The sequence below is a fragment of the Eubalaena glacialis genome, chromosome 8 (assembly GCF_028564815.1).
Source record: "Eubalaena glacialis isolate mEubGla1 chromosome 8, mEubGla1.1.hap2.+ XY, whole genome shotgun sequence".
Lineage (NCBI taxonomy): Eukaryota > Metazoa > Chordata > Mammalia > Artiodactyla > Balaenidae > Eubalaena > Eubalaena glacialis.
Window position 1 is genome coordinate 63,564,920 of NC_083723.1, and position 23,190 is coordinate 63,588,109.

At 34.5% G+C, this 23,190-nt stretch overlaps 1 protein-coding gene across 2 annotated transcripts in view; it reads right to left on the reverse strand.

Annotated features, from left to right (window-relative positions):
- Window positions 1–23,190, reverse strand: part of PHF14 (PHD finger protein 14) — a 202,882-nt gene that overhangs the window by 174,884 nt on the left and 4,808 nt on the right. For both annotated transcript variants that reach the window (XM_061197749.1, XM_061197750.1), the window contains exons 3-4: window positions 18,579–19,357; window positions 12,037–12,181 (exon numbers count right to left, since the gene is read on the reverse strand). In XM_061197749.1, coding sequence (XP_061053732.1) covers window positions 12,037–12,181; window positions 18,579–19,357 — 924 coding nt within the window. The remainder of the gene's footprint in view (window positions 1–12,036; window positions 12,182–18,578; window positions 19,358–23,190) is intronic.

Sequence of the window (23,190 nt, forward strand, 5' to 3'; positions counted from 1 at the left end):
TTATTCAACATAGTTCTGGAAGTGCTAGCCACGGCAATCAGAGAAGAAAAAGAAATAAAAGGAATACAAATTGGAAAAGAAGAAGTAAAACTGTCACTGTTTGCAGATGACATGATACTATACATAGAGAATCCTAAAACTGCCACCAGAAAACTGCTAGAGCTAATTAATGAATATGGTAAAGTTGCAGGATACAAAATTAATGCACAGAAATCTCTTGCATTCCTATACACTAATGATGAAAAATCTGAAAGAGAAATTATGGAAACACTCCCATTTACCATTGCAACAAAAAGAATAAAATACCTAGGAATAAACCTACCTAGGGAGACAAAAGACCTGTATGCAGAAAACTATAAGACACTGATGAAAGAAATTAAAGATGATACCAACAGATGGAGAGATATACCATGTTCTTGGATTGGAAGAATCAACATTGTGAAAATGACTATACTACCCAAAGCAATCTACAGATTCAATGCAATCCCTATCAAACTACCAATGGCATTTTTCACAGAACTAGAACAAAAAATCAAACAATTTGTATGGAAACACAGAAGACCCCGAATAGCCAGAGCAATCTTGAGGGAAAAAAACGGAGCTGGAGGAATCAGACTCCCTGACTTCAGACTATACTACAAAGCTACAGTAATCAAGACAATATGGTACTGGCACAAAAACAGAAACATAGATCAATGGAACAAGATAGAAAGCCCAGAGATAAACCCACGCACCTATGGTCAACTAATCTATGACAAAGGAGGCAAAGATACACAATGGAGAAAAGACAGCCTCTTCAATAAGTGGTGCTGGGAAAACTGGACAGCTACATGTAAAAGAATGAAATTAGAATACTCCCTAACACCATACACAAAAATAAACTCAAAATGGATTAGAGACCTAAATGTAAGACTGGACACTATAAAACTCTTAGAGGAAAACATAGGAAGAACACTCTTTGACATAAATCACAGCAAGATCTTTTTTGATCCACCTCCTAGAGTAATGGAAATAAAAACAAAAATAAACAAATGGGACCTAATGAAACTTCAAAGCTTTTGCACAGCAAAGGAAACCATAAACAAGACAAAAAGACAACCCTCAGAATGGGAGAAAATATTTGCAAACGAATCAACGGACAAAGGATTAATCTCCAAAATATATAAACAGCTCATTCAGCTCAATATTAAAGAAACAAACACCCCAATCCAAAAATGGGCAGAAGACCTAAATAGACATTTCTCCAATGAAGACATACAGACGGCCACGAAGCACATGAAAAGCTGCTCAACATCACTAATTATTAGAGAAATGCAAATCAAAACTACAATGAGGTATCACCTCACACCAGTTAGAATGGGCATCATCAGAAAATCTACAAACAACAAATGCTGGAGAGGGTGTGGAGAAAAGGGAACCCTCTTGCACTGTTGGTGGGGATGTAAATAGATACAGCCACTATGGAGAACAATATAGAGGTTCCTTAAAAAACTAAAAATAGAATTACCATATGACCCAGCAATCCCACTACTGGGCATATACCCAGAGAAAACCATAATTCAAAAAGACACATGCACCCGAATGTTCATTGCAGCACTATTTACAATAGCCAGGTCATGGAAGCAACCTAAATGCCCATCAACAGACGAATGGATAAAGAAGTTGTGGTACATATATACAATGGAATATTACTCAGCCATAAAAAGGAACGAAATTGAGTCATTTGTTGAGACGTGGATGGATCTAGAGACTGTCATACAGAGTGAAGTAAGTCAGAAAGAGAAAAACAAATATCGTATATTAACGCATGTATGTGGAACCTAGAAAAATGGTACAGATGAGCCGGTTTGCAGGGCAGAAGTTGAGACACAGATGTAGAGAACAGACATATGGACACCAAGGGTGGAAAACTGCGGTGGCGTGGGGATGGTGGTGTGCTGAACTGGGCGATTGGGATTGACATGTATACACTGATGTGTATAAAATTGATGACTAATAAGAACCTGCAGTATAAACAAACAAACAAACAAAACAACTAATACTAAACTTTCATTGGGTTATTTGTATGGAAATATGTTAATATACATGTTTCAGACATTGAAAAAAAATGATAATAAAATATCCCTATGTACTCATATGAAAAGAATCTCAAGATTAAGAGATGAGTGAGAGAAATAAAGAGATGAGTGAAATAGAGTGAGTTATAGGGGAGGAAAATACCATGGAATTTATCTTATTTATGCACTTATTTCAGGGCAGGGACTGTGCAAATATGCATATACATATGTGCACACGTGTGTGTAAGTAAGAGCCTGACGAAAGGGGCTCTTCACTGGTCAAATTTGGACAATTTAAGCATCAGAAAGAGTAATCAGGTTATAGATAATAAGGTGTGAGAGCACAGTAATACTGAAAAGGATAAAAGGGGAGAAGTTCTCTACAAAATAAATGCTGCCTGATAAATGTAGAAGGAATGATAGAATTAGAAAATCCCCATCCTTCTGAGACTGAACCTGGAAGACATAGAAAATATAAACAGACCAATCACAAGCACTGAAATTGAACTGTTATTAAAAATCTTCCAACAAATAAAAGCCCAGGACCAGATGGCTTCACAGGTGAATTCTATCAAACATTTAGAGAAGAGCTAACACCTATCCTTCTCAAACTCTTCCAAAATATAGCGGAAGGAGGAACACTCCTAAACTCATTCTATGAGGCCACCATCACCCTGATACCAAAACCAGAAAAAGATGTCACAAAGAAAACTACAGGCCAATATCACTGATGAACGTAGATGCAAAAATCCTCAACAAAATACTAGCAAACAGAAACCAACAGCACATTAAAAGGATCATACAGCATGGTCAAGTGGGGTTTATCCCAGGAATGCAAGGATTCTTCAATATACGCAAATCACTCAATGTGATACACCATATTAACAAATTGAAGGAGAAAAACCATTTGATCATCTCAATAGATGCAGAAAAAGCTTTTGACAAAATTCAACACCCATTTATGATAAAAACCCTCCAGAAAGTAGGCATAGAGGGAACTTACCTGAACATAATAAAGACCATATATGATAAACCCAGAGCCAATATCGTCCTCAACGGTGAAAAACTGAAACCATTTCCACTAAGATCAGGAACAGGACAAGGCTGTCCACTCTCACCACTATTATTCAACATTGTTTTGGAAGTTTTAGCCACAGCAATCAGAGAACAAAAAGAAATAAAAGGAATCCAAATCGGAAAAGGAGAAGTGAAGCTGTCACTGTTTGCAGATGACATGAAACTATACATAGAGAATCCTAAAGATGCTACCAGAAAACTACTAGAGCTAATCAATGAATTTGGTACAGTAGCAGGATACAAAATTAATGCACAGAAATCTCTTGCATTCCTATACACTAATGATGAAAAATCTGAAAGTGAAATTAAAGAAACACTCCCATTTACCATTGCAACAAAAAGAATAAAATATCTAGGAATAAATCTACCTAAGGAGACAAAAGACCTGTATGCAGAAAAGTATAAGACACTGATGAAAGAAATGAAAGATGATACAAACAGATGGAGAGATATACCATGTTCTTGGATTCGAAGAATCAACATTGTGAAAATGACTATACTATCCAAAGCAATCTACAGATTCAATGCAATGCCTATCAAACTACCACTGGCATTTTACACAGAACTAGAACAAAAAATTTCACAATTTGTATGGAAACACAAAAGACCCCAAATGGCCAGAGCAATCTTGAGAAAGAAAAACAGTGCTGGAGGAATCAGGCTCCCTGACTTTAGACTGTACTACAAAGCTACAGTAATCAAGACAGTATGGTACTGGCACAAAAACAGAAATATAGATCAATGGAACAGGATAGGAAGCCCAGAGATAAACCAAGGCACATATGGTCACCTTATTTTTGATAAAGGAGGCAAGAATATACAGTGGAGAAAAGACAGCCTCTTCTATAAGTGCTGCTGGGAAAACTGGACAGCTACATGTAAAAGAATGAAATTAGAACACTCCCTAACACCGTACACAAAAATAAACTCAAAATGGATTAGAGACCTAAATGTAAGGCCAGAAACTATAAAACTCTTAGAGGAAAACATAGGCAGAACACTCTATGACATAAATCACAGCAAGATCCTTTTTGACCCACCTCCTAGAGAAATGGAAATAAAAACAAAAATAAACAAATGGGACCTAATGAAACTTAAAAAGCTTTTGCACAGCAAAGGAAACCATAAACAAGATGAAAAGACAACCCTCAGAATGGGAGAAAATATTTGCAAATGAAGCAACTGACAAAGGATTAATCTCCAAAATTTACAAGCAGCTCATGTAGCTCAATATCAAAAAAACAAACAACCCAATCCAAAAATGGGCAGAAGACCTAAATAGACATTTCTCCAAAGAAGATATAGAGATTGCCAACAAACACATGAAAGAATGCTCAACATCACTAATCATTAGAGAAATGCAAATCAAAACTACAATGAGATATCACCTCACAACAGTCAGAATGGCCATCATCAAAAAATCTACAAACAGTAAATGCTGGAGGGGGTGTGGAGAAAAAGGAACCCTCTTGCACTGTTGGTGGGAATGTAAATTGATACAGCCACTATGGAGAACAGGATGGAGGTTCCTTAAAAAACTAAAAGTAGAACTACCATACAACCCAGCAATCCCAGTACTGGGCATATACCCTGAGAAAACCATAATTCAAAAAGAGTCATGTACCAAAATGTTCATTGCAGCTCTATTTACAATAGCCAGTACATGGAAGCAACCTAAGTGTCCATCGACAGATGAATGGATAAAGAAGATGTGGCACATATATACAATGGAATATTACTCAGCCATAAAAAGAAACGAAATTGAGTTATTTGTAGTGAGGTGGATGGACCTACAGTCTGTCATACAGAGTGAAGTAAGTCAGAAAGAGAAAAACAAATACTGTATGCTAACACATATATATGGAATCTAAAAAAAAAAAAAAAGGGTCATGTAGAACCTAAGGGCAGGACAGGAATAAAGACACAGACCTACTCGAGAATGGACTTGAGGACATGGGGAGGGGGAAGGGTAAGCTGGGACAAAGTGAGAGAGTGGCATGGACATATATACACTACCAAATGTAAAACCGACAGCTAGTGGGAAGCAGCCACATAGCACAGGGAGATCAGCTCAGTGCTTTGTGACCACCTAGAGGGGTGGGTTAGGGAGGGTGGGAGGGAGGGAGATGCAAGAGGAAAGAGATATGGGGACATATGTATATGTATAACTGATTTACTTTGTTATAAAGCAGAAACTAACACACCATTGTAAAGCAATTATACTCCAATAAAGATGTTTAAAAAATAAAATAAAATAAAAAATAAGATGATATCATGGAGATAATTAATAAAAAAATAAATAAATAAAATTTTTTAAAAGCTATAATTAAGTAGTGATAAAAGCTCCTATTTGGATAAACAACTGAAGGATTGAAACTTTACTTCTGAGAGGCTGCTGACCCTGTTTTAGAGAAGGAAGACAAAATTAAAAGCTAAAAAGGAGTAAGAACATGGTCCACCTAGAAAAAAGACAAAAAACAAAAAAAATCTACATTATTTGGACCAGGTCACATATCATTACTTATTTTTTCAACCCAGGTTCCAATTAATATGGGGCAGCAACAGTGCATAACAGTGTCAGTAAGACTTGACCCAAATCGGCTCCAGGATATATATATGCTGATCAGGCTGCACATTACTGTATTGAGGATTATTGTTACTTTTCCTCAAAAGAGAAATTCAACCATGTAACCAAAGATTATTAAGCAGGGTTTGATGTGGGTTTTTTTCTTTTTCTATTTAGTAGACAAGATTGCTACAAAGCTAGTGGAAGATGAAAAAGTCTTCACAGATCTACTAATCAACACAATTTCTTAGTGATGCCATCCAAATGTTACTAAAAAAACTTAAATGGAAAAGTCAGGAGTATATCCATATCAAAACAACCCCTTCTCAAACAAATAGTGATATTTGGTAAGGAATCTTTTGGACTAGTAGTCAGATAAAAATGACCTACAGGAAATTACATTAAAAAGGATCCCAAATACCGTATTTGGTATGTTTACTGACAAACAGGGAATAACAATTTTATTAGAACACTATATTAATCATAACTTTAATTCATTAGATTTATAAAAATATACATTGATGTTTAATAACATTTCTCCCTTAAACCAAAACAGATCATTTAAAATCTCCAAAACTAGGAATCTTTCAAGATATTAGCTCTAATACTGCTACTAAGAAAGTGAGAAAGAGAATTATATAATCACATACAACAGAAACCTCAAAATTAATGAAAGAAAGGGAAAATTATTTATACTAAAGGAAGAAAGTAGTAACAATAAAAGAAAAAACTCAAGATTTATTTTTTACTTTGATTTACAATTTGCATCTTTAAGTTTGAACGTATCTGAAGTTCACAGAATTAACAATACTCCCAACAAAGCAATTATACTACAACATAAAGATTCAGTTTCTGAATAGAGAAACTATTCAGTTTCTCTATTTATTGTTTTCCTTATTTATTTTTTCCACATATTAGCTTGCTCTCAAAAAGCCTACAAAGCATCACACTCAGGAGTATTAATTTCCCTTTCCGTGTCTTCCCTTCTTCCTTCTGCCATAATAAAAATAGTTCCCCTATTCTAACGAGTTAGTCTTGGGAGAAAAATGAGCAATCATTAGCAAATGCTCAAATGCCATCAGAGCCATTTAAATGAATAACACAAGAAAAAATGCTACATGACTTTATAGACATAACTTGCTTTTGACCTAAATGAAATTACCACTCAGTTTGATAATCTTCTTTGTCTGCCTTGACTCAGAAAGACTTTTTGGCTGTTTCTAAAAAATCAAAGCTTCCTTAGAAAGAAAGTAGATTTGCCATTATTGAGACTATTCATCTGAAGCACAAGTATCATTATGAACTTTTAATAGCTCTAGACACATCAGGAGAACTAATGGGGTGTCCTTCCAGAAACCTACATTCATTTAAACAAGAATCTATTGGGAAAGAATTCATACTAAGAATCCAAGAGGTACAAGACTAAATCAAAGACAAAGACAAAGACAAAGACAAAGACAAAGACAAAGACAATGTTGGTGAGGATACAGAGAAAAGGGAACCCTCATACACTGTTGGTGGGATTGTAAATTGGTGCAGCCACTATGGAAAACAGTATGGACGTTCCTTAAAAAACTAAAAATAGAACTACCATATGATCCAGCAATTCCACTGCCGGGTATATATGCAAAGAAAACAGAAACACTAATTCGAAAAGATACATGCACCCCAATGTTCATAGCAGCATTATTTACAATAGCCAAGATATGGAAGCAACCTAAGTGTACATCAACAGATGAATGGATAAAGCAGATCTGGTATACACAATTGAATATTACTGAGCCATTAAAAAGAATGAAAGTCTGCCATTTGCAACAATGTGGATGGACCTAGAGAGTAAATATTATGCTTAGGCGAATAAGTCAGCCGGAAAAGGACAAATACCTATGTTATCACTTATATGTGGAATCTAAAAAAATAAAACAGCAAACGTATGTAACAAAACAGAAACAGACTCAATATATAGAAAACAAACTAGCGGTTACCAGTGGGGAAAGGGAAGGGAGGAGGGGCAAGATAAGGGTAGGAGATTAAGAGATACAAACTACTATGTACGAAATAAATAACAAGGATACATTGTACAGCACATGGAAATACAGCCATTATTTTGTAATAACTTTAAATGGAGTAAAATCTATAAAAATACTGAATCACTACTTCGTACATCTTAAATTAATATAATATTATAAATCCACTATACTTCAATAAATAAATAAATAAGACAAGAGGTCAGAGGGGAGGGTTCATTCTGATTTGTACATGGTACTAGTCCCCAGGAGACTCAGGCCTGAGTCCAAAATAAAGGACCTATAGTACAATAAAACAGTTGCTTTACTATCATAACTGTGGGACATTGAGACCGCATGGCCGTAGCAGCCTGCCTACCAGCAGCAAGACACATCACCCTCAAAGTAGATGAGGAACTATACAGTCATACACTTCTAGGGACCAGGCAACTGTCAAAAATGAGCAAGGGATTTGAGAGAAGACAGTGGTAAACTGAAGATTGTAGGCTTCACCAGCAGGAGGCAGCCCTATTCAGCTCCAGAGGATTGTTGCCATAAGAGAGTGAAAACCTACTGCTGTCAGAACTTCAAGAGAACGAATTCCAGAATGTGTAAAATAAAATCTCCCAGTTTTTAAATGTTAGCAATCAATTCAATTTCTTAAAACCATTGTGCTAGCCTTAAAAATCACATCCATGGTCAAACCTATGACCTATGAAGTAGAGATAGTGCCCTCAGCATGATGAAAAGTCAACAACACTAATAGTACTGGTCATGCCTGCATCACACATCAGCAATGACAGTCATGAATACAAGCAATGGTAACACTTGTGACCATCAGTGGTGATCAATACAACAAGGGCAGCACAGCTGCTGCTTTTGATGTTCAACTACTCTGTAACTCCTCCAAGAAATCTGAACCACTCCTGGAGGAAAAAAAAAATGCATACATACAATCATGTTGACTGGTCTCAATTTATATTCATTACTAATCTCAAGTGGTCCCTTATTGCTATCTGGTAATGATATATACACATAATATATACGTGTGAATACATGTATGTATGTATACACACCCACACAATATTATGTATTGTGTTTTTCCCCCAAATAACTATTTTACACCAACCTCTCACTCCTCAAATCTCCAACACCTCCCCACCTCTACTCTGCTAATGACTGTTCCTATTTCACTGAAAAAATAAGAAGCATTCAAAAAATAAATTCCACATGCTCTGACCACCACATCTAACAACCCACCTACATCTGTATCCACATATTCTATTTTCCCTCCAGTTACTATGGCTACCTTTATCCATTAAATCTCTCCACTTGGTACTGGATCCCATCCTCTCTAGCCTTGTACTCAAAGCCCTTGCTCCACCAACTGTTCCCCTTTCTCTCCTTACATCATCAATTGTCAACTTTCTCTTTCCACTGGTCACTTCCATCAGCACACTAACATGCCATATAATCTCTGCATCTGTGGTAGGCAGCCTCTAAGATGGCCCACAGTATTAACATTCTTGGAATGTCCCGTCCTACATTTGACTAGCGTTGCTCTGCGTGAACAACAGAATATGGCAGAAATGACAGTACATAGTCTGTTAACTAATTCCGTATTTTCCCCCTTGCTTTTATGTATTTTACATTTATTTAATAAACCATGTGATATAAACATTTTGTTAGTAATCCTTTTTTTCCCATAATCTTTGGGATGGCTTGCCTGGTAGTGTACTGGGGGTCTACGGTTGCATTAGAGTAATTTCCCACAAGACAGGTTTTCATCTTACTCTAAAAACAGTATTTGAGAGCTACCTTCTATTTTGAAACATCTTCCTTACTTAACCTCCAGGTCACTACTTAAGGTTCTTCTCCTATCTCACTGGCAATGTGTTCCCCATCTCCTCTGACGTGCTAGGACCACTTTACTACTCCCTAGATAGCACATCCAGGCTCACAGTTTTAAATAACATCTGCAGACTGATGAGTCCCAAATTTATCTCGCCAGCCCCTGTATCTTACCTAAACTCTAAAAATTTAAAATCAAACTTTTACTCTCCACCTCAAAACCTATTCCTCTCTTGGATCATTGCTATGGTCTCCTAAATAGTCTCCCTGATTCCCACTTTAGACCCACTTCAGTCTACTCTCAACCCAGCAGTCAGAGTGATCCTTCCAAAACATAAATCAAATCCTATTAATCCTCTGCTCAAAACTCATGTCGGTCTTCCCAGATCCATCACAGTAAAATCTGAAATCTATGACTTCCAAGGCCTCATCTGGCTTGCCCCCATCTCTGCCTCTACCACTAATTAGCTCACTCACTCAGTTCTAGCTACACTAACCTTCATGTCATTATACAAACACCCCGAACACGTTTCCACTTCAACATCTTTACTCACTACTCCCTCATTCTGGAGTGCTCTTTCCCCAAATATTCACATGGTTTGCTCACTCACATCCTTCAGGTCACTGCTCAAATATCACCTTAACAGAGAGGATTTTCTGTGTAAGTTTTTATAAATACAAACTTCCACCTACCCACTCAACCACACCCATTCGTAGCACTCCCAATATTCCTTTTCCTGATTTATTTTTCTCCATAGTCCAGACCACCACCTGATACATATTTATTGTTTTATGTTTTCATTCCTGTCTCTCTTACTATACTTTAAGCTCCATGAGGTCAGCAATGTCTATATTGTTTATTTTACATGCCTAAAACCAACAGAATACCTAGCACACAGAAGGTACTAAACAAACATTACTGAAAAAAAAATGAATGAATAACAGTAATAGGAGACATTCCCACAGTGAGTCTTAGAGCAAGGGAGGGGAGCTTCACATGAAGGCAAGAGGACTGGTTAAAGAAGCACAGGCCCCACAGGTCTCACAAGTCCAGCAGACGCCCAGAAGTATTTGGGAGGAGGGCTATAATACCAGAAAGGCCAGTAAGAAAGGGCCACAGAAACACTGTTTTGCAGTAGTCATGGCCCTGATAAGAAAAAATTAACTGATAGGAAAAAAGAATAAATTTACCACAGAGAAACCTCGAAGACACCCTCTCAACCAAGTGATCAAAATAACATCACCAGTAACCGGACAAATAAACATACATGCATGCTTCCTAATATAATACATTGAGAGCACAACATAACTTCTGTGGCACTCCTGCCAAAAGCACATAACCTGAACCTAATCATGAGAAAACATAAGAAAACCCCAATATTGAGGACATTCTATAAAAGAACTGGCCTGTATTCTTCAAAAATGCCAATGGCATGAAACACAAAAGACTCAAAATATGTTCCAGATTAACGGAAACTACACAGACATGACAACTGAATGCAATTCATAATCCTGGATTTTATTTTGCTAGAATCAACATTATTGGGATGATTGGCAAAATGTGAATATAATCGGTAGATTATGGTATTCTATGAATGCTGATTTCCTGACTTTGATAATTATGTGACTGTGTAAGAGAATGCCCTTGTTCTTTGTTCTTAAGAAATATACATTGAGGTATTAGGGGTAGAGCTGAACATTTTGTCTACAATTTACCCTCAGAGAGGTGAGGAAAAAATTATATGAGAGAAGATAAAACAAATATAGCAAAATGTCACCATCTTGGAAATCTGAGTGCCAAGTATATGGAAATTCTTTCTATTACTCTTATAACTTTTCTATAAGTCAGAAATTATGTCAAAATAAAAAATTTTAAATAAAGTACAACAAAAAAGTTACATTAAAAAAAGGTTCAAAATTCATAATCAGGAAAAACATTTTCAACGTATTACAACATATTATATGTAATATGTAATTACATATAAAAATATGTTCAACATATTTCAACATATTCAGATTTTAAAAGACGAACTCTACAAATTCTCCTTTCAAGTTCAAAATTAAAAAGTGTAACTATTAAAGAAGAAACTATAATACCACTAGACTTCAACAATAACTTTTTAAATAATACATTCTACTAGACTAACACACTAGACGTTTTCCTATATCTAAATTTCAGTTAAAAACTAGAAATAATGCCATGAAGGAAAATATCATAACAATGACCTTCAAAGAAATACTGATTTCCATACAGTAATAATCTATTTCAATTATTTTTAAACACATTTTAAATGAACATAATCTGAAAAATAACACCCATTATACTTTGAAAATTCAGTATGTCTTATTTCAGTTCAAATATCATAAAATATTACAGGAAAACCTTACTATAGTACATATGTAAAATAGCTGATATTACTTATATAAATGCAGTGTCAACCAGCCATTTCTAAAAGGAAACAAAACAAAGCAAAATTACCTTCATGGACTGTAATGCCACAATTGTCACACTGAATTATTTCATCAGCATCCTCACTATTATCTCCAAGACAAACACAGCAAATCAGAATATGGTCCATTTTTTGAGAACTCCAGTTTTGACTCTTCTCAAGAATCAGCGAGTCCTAATATTAAAATATCAGAAAATCACATATTTAAAAGGTAATTTTAATAAATAAAATTCGCACCTTAAATCATTTTATGCATTTCCAAAATTATGCTGCATACTCCATTATTTTAGTAATTTCAAAGTATGCTATGTTTGAGAAGTGAATCTCTTTGTCCAAGGACCCTCTAAGCACCCTCTCCCTAATTTTTCACTTCTCTGCAAGTCCCATATTCTCTCTCCTCTAGGAAGTATAAAACCAAGCTTATAACCAACAACCCTTCATCTGCTTTCCCATTCTGGATATAGTCTGACCCCTGAAACTACAAGAAAGGAAAAATTAACCCACAAGTAATTACTATGGGTTATATATGGGTTTTATATATATGGGTTTTAAAAGTATAAGACACGTTTCCTACACTTAGGAAGCTTATAATCCTATCTTGGGGAGACAAGACACACACATATTAAACAGTAAAAAAAAATCAAGATAACGTATAAGCAAATATGTATGTGATGGTATATTACAGACTATACTCCTTTAGTGCTGGGGAATCCAGAATTTCCAGGGTCATCAAACCACTGGATGACAGATCCATGAAAGCCTGCATAGGAAATCTGTGTATACAGGTACAGAAAACCATCTAAAAAAGAATCCAGATTGACTGATTGCTAGAAGAGTCAGAGTACTCTATTAGGTTTATGTCAAGAAATACCTAGTGAAAACTGATAATAAAGATACCTAGTTAATTGTAACATAAAAGGAGAAAGGAAGATGTATTAATGAATATAAAAAAATAAAGGGAAGAGTGTGCTCCATTTAATTTAAACCTTCGGCATTATGAATTTAAACTTTAAATGACAAATTAACATGATGATGATTCTTGTCATATTTAACACACTGGGCTCAGCATTACATATAATAAAAGATGGCACTTGAGTCTATATATTTTCATTTAAGAACCTAACCATATTCAGAAACAAAATAAATTAGTTCCATATCACACATTAACTATATTGTTTCATATTAACATTTTTATATTTCTGTATTCTTTTAAACTGACCAATATCCAAAAGTAACATTTAGAGTCATTTCAATAGCAATTTGTAAATAACATCTGAAAGACACTCGACTGTCACAATAACATTCTTTCAATATATTTTCTGTGTAATAAATCTAAACTTGCAGCTGATCTAAAAAACAAATCAAAAAAGAATGCGGAAGTTAACAAGGAGGCATCATTTCTCTTGAGAATTCTAGCATTTTAAAATTTTATATTTTGCTCCTTTTTGTTATAAAACCAAAGTATCAATAGTTTAGGGCTTTGGACATCGCTAGCAAATAAAGATTAAAACTTCCTAAAAAGAAAACTCATGTTTTAAAGTACTTTAGTACAGTACTTCTGAGCAAAACAAAAATCTGCCCAGATTTTCATCCCATTAGCAATGCTTCAAATGTAACAGCATTTGCCTTAAAGTCAAATGTTCTTGGGTTTCATTCTCAGCTCTCACTTAATAGCTGTTGAACCTCGAAGCTGTAGTTTTCTAATCTGTAAAATGGGATGATAAAAATAATACCTACCTCATCAGGTTGTTGTGAGACTTAACAAGATAATGTATGGCAAGAATGTTCCTGAGACATACTAGGTACTCAATAAATGTTCATTCCCATTCTCCTTTCCTCTGTACTTCTTTGTAGGTGGTCCAAAAAGAGAAACATGAGTTGACCATTTATTACACTGGGGAATCTTCCTTGGAACCCCAAAAGAAAGGTTATAAGCCTCAATGAACACTGGTACTTTAAACATTTTCCCATGGTAAGTCCAAAAAATTTTTTTCTTAAAATACCACATCTAGGTTAAAAAAAATCACAGACCAGAAAAAGATCTAGCAAACAACCAGAGTTTGATGACTGAGAGGCTACTCATGTTTATGGGCTCTGCCAATATTTCTCTGGTGGAACTACAACTACTAATCAGCCCTTGAAAAAAGAGGTTTACCCATGTGGGAAACAAGTAAATGTCTATGGATCAGAAAAACTAGCATCAACAGATAGTTCTATTCCATTATTTTCCTATTTGGCCATTTTGCTCAGAAAAACAGTAAATGTCTAAATTATCTCTATTCCATTTTCTCTCTATACATATTATCATTTAGAGACAGAGAAAACAAAATTAACTGGCAATTTTGACCCTCTGATCTCCATCATTTGAGACTCTTACTAGACATTAAATACAAAGAGATAGAAATGGGGATAACTAGAGTCCTACAATATTACCCTAACCAAATTGCTGACAATGTTTCAATGGGAAAATCTAAACAATACATCCTCTTAAAAAGCTATCTAGGTTGTCTTCAATAGATCAAACATGGGTTGAAGCACACCTCTGATCAGAATACAAAAGTCAATTTAGTATCAATTTTTAATAGCATATTTCTGAAGACATATCATTTTTCAAGTTTCCGGAGAAAATATTTAAGCTTAAGTTTTTACCCCAAAATACATCATTTGAAAATATGATTCTTCCATAAAAATAGAATTTGGGAAAATGGGTTTTGAATGGCACATCTAGGATATAACTTTAATATTATGGAATAATTTAATGGACTCTAATGGTAATTATTAAGATTAAATGGGGCACTATAGTAATAAATCAATGACTCCTTATTGTAAATTATTTCATTTTTCTCCTTGGGATTTAAAATTTACACCAAAAATGATTCTGCCCAATGTTTTTTATGGGCTCTCAAATATGTTTAGTGTTCATTTATATATGTATTCCACAAAGATTATTATAAATAACATATACAGCAGGGTAAATTCTAACTAAGCTATATGTGTGTTTAATAGGAGGAAATTCCAGCACCCTTCATATAAAACCAGAATTAAAAGAATCCTATTGCTCTGAAAATGAGAAAAAATTATTATACCAAGTTTGACCAATAGTTCTTCCTAGAAGTTTTTAAAGAAGGTTAAATTTTCAAGAATCTCAAGTAATTTTTGTACAATGTTACAAATTGATTTTTTTTTTAGGCTTTAGAGCAATTTGTTTTATTTTGAAATGTGTAAAAAGACAAATGATTAATAAGTCAGAAGCCCCCAAAAGAAATGGCTATTTAAAAATTTTGGCAAAATGTTTACATTTTAATTAGCAAAATTCAGATGACAATTGCTATTTCTTCACATGGCAAGACATCTAATCTATTTAACATTATGAAAAAAAATTAAAAACTTCCACCTGAAAATTTATACTGAGATGATTTTCTATCATATACTAATTCTCATTCAAAGCTCTAGTTTCAAAGTCCTGAAAATGGGAACCATTATCTGAAAATACTATACAGCCCTCCCCAAAAAATTTATTTCAGAAAACTAAAGGCAAGATAACCTTGGTGAATCTCAAAAACTTCAAGATAAAAGTTTGAAAAAGACATGTAACCATATTCCAAGGGGATTGTTTCAGATAGCACTAAATTCAAAAAATGCCATAATGCCACTGACAAAGGTATATGCCCATGTGAAGAAAATGCAGGCTATCAAATGCCCAAATCTAGAACAGTAGTTCCCAAAGTGTGGTCTGGGGAACTCTCTTCCAGGGGATCCAAAAGGCAAATACTAAGGATATTTGCCTTTTCACTCTCTCTCATGGGTGTATGGTGAAGATTTCCAGAAGTTACATGACACGGGATGGTGTCATCAATCTAATAACTCTTGTTTCTATACATCTCATTTTTTTAAATTTCTGAGTTTTAATTGGAAATGGCAAATCAAAAGATATAACCTATATGAATAATAATCGGGGTCATCAATTTTTAAGACTATAAAGGTGTCCTGAACCAAACAGTTTGAGAACCACTGCTCTAGAGCATTTCAAGGCCTACAACATAGGCATGGTAAGACCATTAAAAGCCAATAATTATAAAAGGCCTCCACTCAAAAAAAAAATGTCAAATTCCCCTAAGAAATTTCAAAATTATGAAAGTTCCTGGGCATCATTTACATGATACCCAACACCATATCCCTACAAAAGCACCTGACACAGCACCCAAGAAAAAATTTTCCTGCTTATAGACTAAATACAATTTTATTATGTATTCTAAAACCACATTTTCAGCTATCTCTATTACAAAGTAGTATTTGAAAACAAAGTAAAAGCATAGAAAAATAAAACTTCAAATATAATCAAATATATACATATTAACTAATGAACACTTGGCAAGGTATCACTACCTAAAATAACCAGGAAGATTAAAATACAAACATTGGCCAGAAGACAACAAGGATTACCTTTAGTCATCTTTTTTACAAAATCAAGATTATAAGAACAGGAAATTTAGAAATATAAAATAATTTCGATTAGTTCTTTCTTAAAATTTAATATCTAATTTAAGTGACATTTACATAGAACTAGAATCATCAAAAATTACTTAAGAGTTTGAATAATAGTCTTGGAGAAAACCAGTTATCAAGCTTTCAGGTAGAATATTATTGAGCGAAAATTAACCTTATATAAATTCTTCTACATTTCTGCATAGGGTAGAGCAAAAGGAAAATTAACATAAATTAACACAAAAGGAATTAATTTAGTTACTATAAGAATAATCTTCTTGACAACTGTATCAAGGCACTTATCCAAGAAATGCCCTGGAATCTCATTCCTTTCGGACTGTTAACCTAAATAAATAAAGTCCCATTATTTACTAAAATCTCTTCTGTTTAGTAGGAAAAAAACTAAACAGCACATGTGGCCTTTAAATGCATCATAAAGGATAGTCTACAATCTCTTAAGCAACTTGTTATGTATTACAGATTATTAACAAATGGATAATTTATATATATTTTACATGGCAAATTTCTAGACACGTGCAGGTGTTCCCCCACACCTTAGCATAAATCTAATCCATACTGCCTCTATCCTAGCCAGCCTCCTTTTGTGAATGTCAGGCTAATAAAAATGAAGAACGTGATACTGCAGAAGGTAACCTTAGTCAGTAGATATAGGTTAGTATTAAGTGCTATAAAATAAACTGGATACATGTTTAAATAAAGTATGAACAATTAGATTTTCCATACTTCTGTTTCCTTAAACTGGAAATATGGAACTGTCTGTGCTACATCATTATGAATACTATACTATATTCCAAATGACAATTTTCCTTTACCTAAAGATAGGAATTAGGTACGCACTGGAATCAGGCAACGTTCTTCTTAAGAAAATGGGCAACCTGGAAGTTAACCAATGTTTATAACGTAAAATATAAACTACTGCTTCATCTCTACTGACATATAACACCTCCTAATCTGCTATATATTATTTTGGTAAAACACCAAATTTTTAAATGAAACTTAAAATAGAAAATCACTGCTATGTAAAATTTGTAAACAGAAGAAATGTAAAAGAACAAATAAAGCATAGAAGGAAAATCTTTCTACCAATTTAACCTATTTCAATAATATGAAAAAACAAAAAAATAAGTGCTTGTTAAAGAAGTGAATTTTTAAGACTATAAACACATTAATGGCATGACAGACTTATTATAGTTCTACATGTGATGTAACAGGTACATCTACATGTAAGACGACAACTCAGTCTTTCTTTTGAAGAAAAACATATACATAAACACACAGACAAAGAGACACAAATGTGTTTGACTGAAGAGTCTTGAATGTTGCATCTTGGGCCCAATGGATAAACCTAACTTTCAGTAGTAGAACTTCAAGTGGAAGAACTGAGTCATTACTGTAGTTTTATGATAGTAATGTTTGTTTTAGGATAAGAAATGTTTGTTTGTTTTCATTTCTTTGTAGAGAGAACTTATTCACTAAAAATATGTAAATATATAGTTTGTATTTACTCCCATACATCTAAAGCAAAGATCTGGTGACTATTCAGATGGGTGCTACAACCGAAAAAGGAATTAACCTTTAAAATGAATCTCTTAAAAGCCTGAGACAATCACTAAGTTGTTTGTTGCCCTGCTCAAAAGTATTCTAAAAGTCTAAATTTTTATGCAGATATGGATATAACTAAGTTGAAAGAAAGGTGACCTTTGTTTTCATAATCCACTCAGCACCATTCAGCAGTCCTATGAACAATGGAGTGAGAGGACAGAAAAGGGAAAGGAAAACTACTATTTCCCAAGGGTATGGACATAGAAATATTTCTCTAAGTATAGAGACTGAGCTCCTTGAGGACGGTGATTGTGAGCTCCTTGAGGACGGTGACAAACAGCAGATACTCAATAAAGGCGGGCTGACCAAATGAATAAATGTTACAGTTAGGGTGCTCACTCACTACCACAGCTGGCTATAACAGGAGTTCAAGGAAGCCACTTAATATAACGGGTAGAATGGTTTAGAGAAGAATTCCCTTTTCCCCAGACAGACAGATATCATAAAAATTGGGTTGATCTACCTCATTACTCTTGCTCTGAGATAGTGTCAGGCTATCATTGGTCAGTTCCTCATCATCAGCACTGTTTCTGCTAAGAACTTTACTCTTCTTCTTCTTGCAACCCCCTTCACTGGCAGGGCTGCTATGATCTTCATCATTGCCTTCATCATTCTCATCCTCATCACTCCCACTTCCCTCATCTTCATCATCCTCATTGTCTCCATCACTTCCTTCCTTCTGAGATGCAGACCTTCCCTTTCTCTTTACTACAGTGGGTCGCCAATCATTGTCATCTTCACTATCATAGTCATCCATGTCATTCAGCTCTTCCATGGATACAAAATCCAAAAGTGGTCGGTTGCGACGAAGGTTCCACTTTTTTGGCTCACTGACTTGTTCCTCTGTAGTTGCTGTAGTGGGGACTGAAGGAGATGTGTTAGCAGCAGGAGGACTTGTGGCTGGTGTGGTGGAAGCAGCAGAAGCAGCCACATTATCAGATGTTGTTGCTTTTTCTTTATCCTTCTCTCTCTCCTTCTCTTTATCTTTTTCTTTCTCCTTCTCTTTTTCCTTCTTCTTTCTAGGTCTCTCTCCATTCTCTTCTTCCTCCTTCTTTTCCACTTTAATTAACTGCTTTTCTGATGATAGTATTTCTTCCTCTGCAGAATTTTTAAGTTGTTCTTCTTTTACTTTAATGTCTTCATTCAGTTCTTCCTCTAAAATATTTTCTTCAGAATCACTACAGGAACCTTCTCCACTGTCCTTTGAAGGATCTTCACTTCCATTACCACTCCCTTCAGAATCTGTTGAAAATATGAGAAAAAAAAAAACCACACATATGTATATACATACACACACACACACACAACGCTGACACAAATGAAACCACCAAAATTTGTGAATAACTTGCAAAACAATATAAACAAATTTAAGTCAAAGAATGGTAGACGTTCCCAACCTGATTAAATAATAAATCAATGAAGCTGGAATAATGGTTCTAGTTCAATATAGCACTAATGAAGATGAATATATGTAACTCTAAATTAAGATATGCTTTAAAACGAGGACCACTATTTTGTGTCATACATCTCACACTATACTGCGTACCCTAGAGGCAATTTTTTTCGAAAAGTAAATGTGCTTCTTTTTAAATTGAGCACTTGATTTTAACTTTATGATAATGTAATACATACCAAATTGTTCTTCTCTTACATCTTTCTTTCATAAATTATATGGACTTACATGCATTGAGTCACATTCAGAACAAGAAAAATATGACCCAAAAACTTTGTTTCATTTATCTCACTCTTCACCCAGCAAAAATGAACACAGATATTTATGACAGTCAATTTGTACCACATCCCTAATATACCAATCAATTTTAGGATCACCAAATACACAAGTGAAAAACAGACAATAGCAATGGCACAGAAAATGGAAGTTGCAAGATAAGTTATCAATTTTTCTGATTATTAGGATACTGTTCATATCAATAAAAGAGTTACCTAAACTTCCAAAAATTCTAGGCAGTAACTACTACAGACCCTAGAATGAAAGAGATTAATGCATTTTTTTAAAACCTAATCCATCTCGGAAATGAGCAAGCACAGTAGTCACTAAAAAGATAGGCTGAGGACATTAAAGAGTTCATGCAGGACCATAAGCTTTCTAGCAAGTGCCTTCCATTCCTGTCTAGGGCGGCTCAGGCCCTCTTAGACCAACACTACTCAGTAACATTCTAATCCTCTTTACACATAATCAAATCAATAAAAATCTAAAATATTTGTGGAGAGGGTTATTGGTGGAAGGGGAGCAGGAGGCAGTGGGAAACAAACCAGTCACAGTCAAGTTGTAGCCAACATCAATAGTAAAATCTGTAGGGTGATGAATATTTTGCACCTATAACCAAGATAAGGGTAACAATAAAACGGTGAAAAAATTCATGTTTCCACACCATTCTAATTTCTGTTAACTCAACCAGTGTTAGCCTCTATAATTACCTGGGTGTTCAAAGTAAAAAAAATTGTCTGTGATTAGTATCTGGTTTCTAAAATATCTCAGAAATCCTTTACAAATGGCTGATGAAAAAAATCCTGCAAGTTAAATCACATAAAAAATAAAGACTAACATTTAGTGGATGTTGATTGAACCTATAAAATCACTGTCAATCTCAAGATTATCATACAGGTGCCTACATCTTATTCAGGACTGTTGTGACAAGACACTCTCATCCTGAACAATCTCGTAAAGGACACAAAAGCAATATCATGTAGGCCAACCATCCTTTATCTGAATTTTGGAGCCACACATGTTACAGAATTTAGATTTTTTTCAGATTTTAGAAAGGTAGCATAGTGTATGCACAATATATTACACTAACACCTCCAGTGAGGTCTATGGTACTATACTGTAATCAAATACATTACATCTGCAGTGAAAAGTATGAATATTTACAAGTATGATAAGTTAACGCTACAAATAAACTCCTATCAGTTCCAGTCAGGTTTTACCATCAAATAAATTCATGCCAAACTTAGGAAACATCTTTGGATTTGTGAGTTTCTTAAATTTCCAAAAGAGCGTGGACCCAATGTCACTTACAAATAGGGGACTTATTTTCAGTCCAACAGCTCTACAAATCATTAAGAAAAGAAGTGATTTTTTTTATACCACTCAAAACAATTAAATCCAACCTACCAAGAAAAAATACCCCTGGTAAAAAATAACAGTTCCTAGATATTTTTAGATAAGGATATAATAATAAGCAGAGTTGACCAAACGCTTCTAAGGCAAAGATAGATCCTTGTGCACACTGACTAAAGCAAGCAATGCTATAATTAACAGCCCTGGGAAATGGAGAAAAGGAACTTTTCTTCTGGATTAACCTTGTAGAATTTTTTCTTAAGTAACTAAAAAGTACTCCTAATAATTTTTACCAATAAAAACATAACAGTAGACATAAAAGAACGATCAAGTGGGGCACAAACGTGGGCTCCTGATCAAAACTGAGACCAATCCAACTTTGCTATTACTTGTAAATTTTACAGAATGTCAAGAATTTCTGCAGTTTTGTTTTGGTTGTTGTTGCCAATGCCAACCGATTATTTTTAAAAGTACAGGGAAATTGATACTCTTTGATTCTGATTTTGTTTTGTTATCATGCCTAAATAGAAAGCAGAATTTTAAAAAGATTTAAATGCTTTATATTTGTTAACATTATTAGAAGAATGTGAGATTTTTCCACGAATTAAATCCTAGTAGCTTACCCAACCCTTCATTCTCCAAATATATCACATTATCCATACTCCAACTGCTGGGATCAGGAATATATCAAATTTTATCTTTCTCTGATTTCTGAAAAATAACTTCTTCAACTGATTAGTCATAAGTTCTTTTTGGTACATACGCACTTGAGGGATGGAGATAAACAATATTTAGTTATGGCATTACTTAGTAATAATGACAATGAGAAAATCACTGTCCTTGGCTGTCTATAATTCTATTTTTGTAGGCTGTAATGAAAAATTTCCCATTCCTACCAATTCAAACAACGTTTCAAATCCATCACTCTTACAACCTTAAATAAAAGAAAAAAGTAGTAACAGACTAGAGAAATAAACAAGATATTTCAAATACAGCTATCTTAGGTATAAGAACAGAGTTAATTCTAAGTCTACAATAAAAATGTTTACATTAGAAGAAAAATCTTTAAAATGGAAATCCCTACCTCCTATTCAGTTAAATAAAAGGTAACCTTTCTCAAACACAATCTATCAAAACCTCTCTAAGCAATATAGCTATTTCAGCTAACAGACAGTTAAATGTTTTACAGTTACAGAGATTAGAAACCAACCTTCAAGAATCCCTTCACAATATTCAGTGCTTAAGTTTCCCCCATGATAAATATTAAATAATAAAATCAATATGATTTAATTCAGAGTTTTATGTTAACTTTGCAATATAAAAAATCATCTTTGTTCATCAACCTTAATTATTTAACTATTCTGTTTATTGATCTGGTGCAACAGTAATTAGGATTATAAATATATATAACAGATAACAGACAGATCACCAGTCTACTATTCAGTTATCATCTTGGAAACATTTTTAACCCATCTAGTATATCTCTTTCTAAAAAGCCAATCAGTCAACACAACTCATCTTCTACTTCTGACTCCAGTTCCAGCTGTGTCATTCTACATTTTCTTAGTAGATCTAGACCAGTGGTTCTCAAGTGGGTACAATTTTTCCCACAGAAAACATCTGGCAATGTCTAGAGACAGTGGTTGCCACAAAAGGGCAGGGTTAGGGTAGGGGTTAGGTACAGAAAATGCTACTGGCATTGAGTAGGTAGAAGACAGGGATGCTGCTAAACATTCTCCAATACAAAAGACAAGCCTCCACAACAAAGATTTAACCAACTCAAAATGCCAATATTGCTGAGATTGAGAAACACTGGTCTAGCATGTAAGACCTCAATTTGACCTCATTCTACTTCCCCAGGCTCATCTCTTCTACTACACTTTTACTCGAAACCTGATCTCCATGTATAAACAATATTTTCCATCCTCCACATTTTTAACACCTAATGTTTCCCCTACCTAGGTTGCTTCTCTTTCAGCTCCTAGTTCAAGTC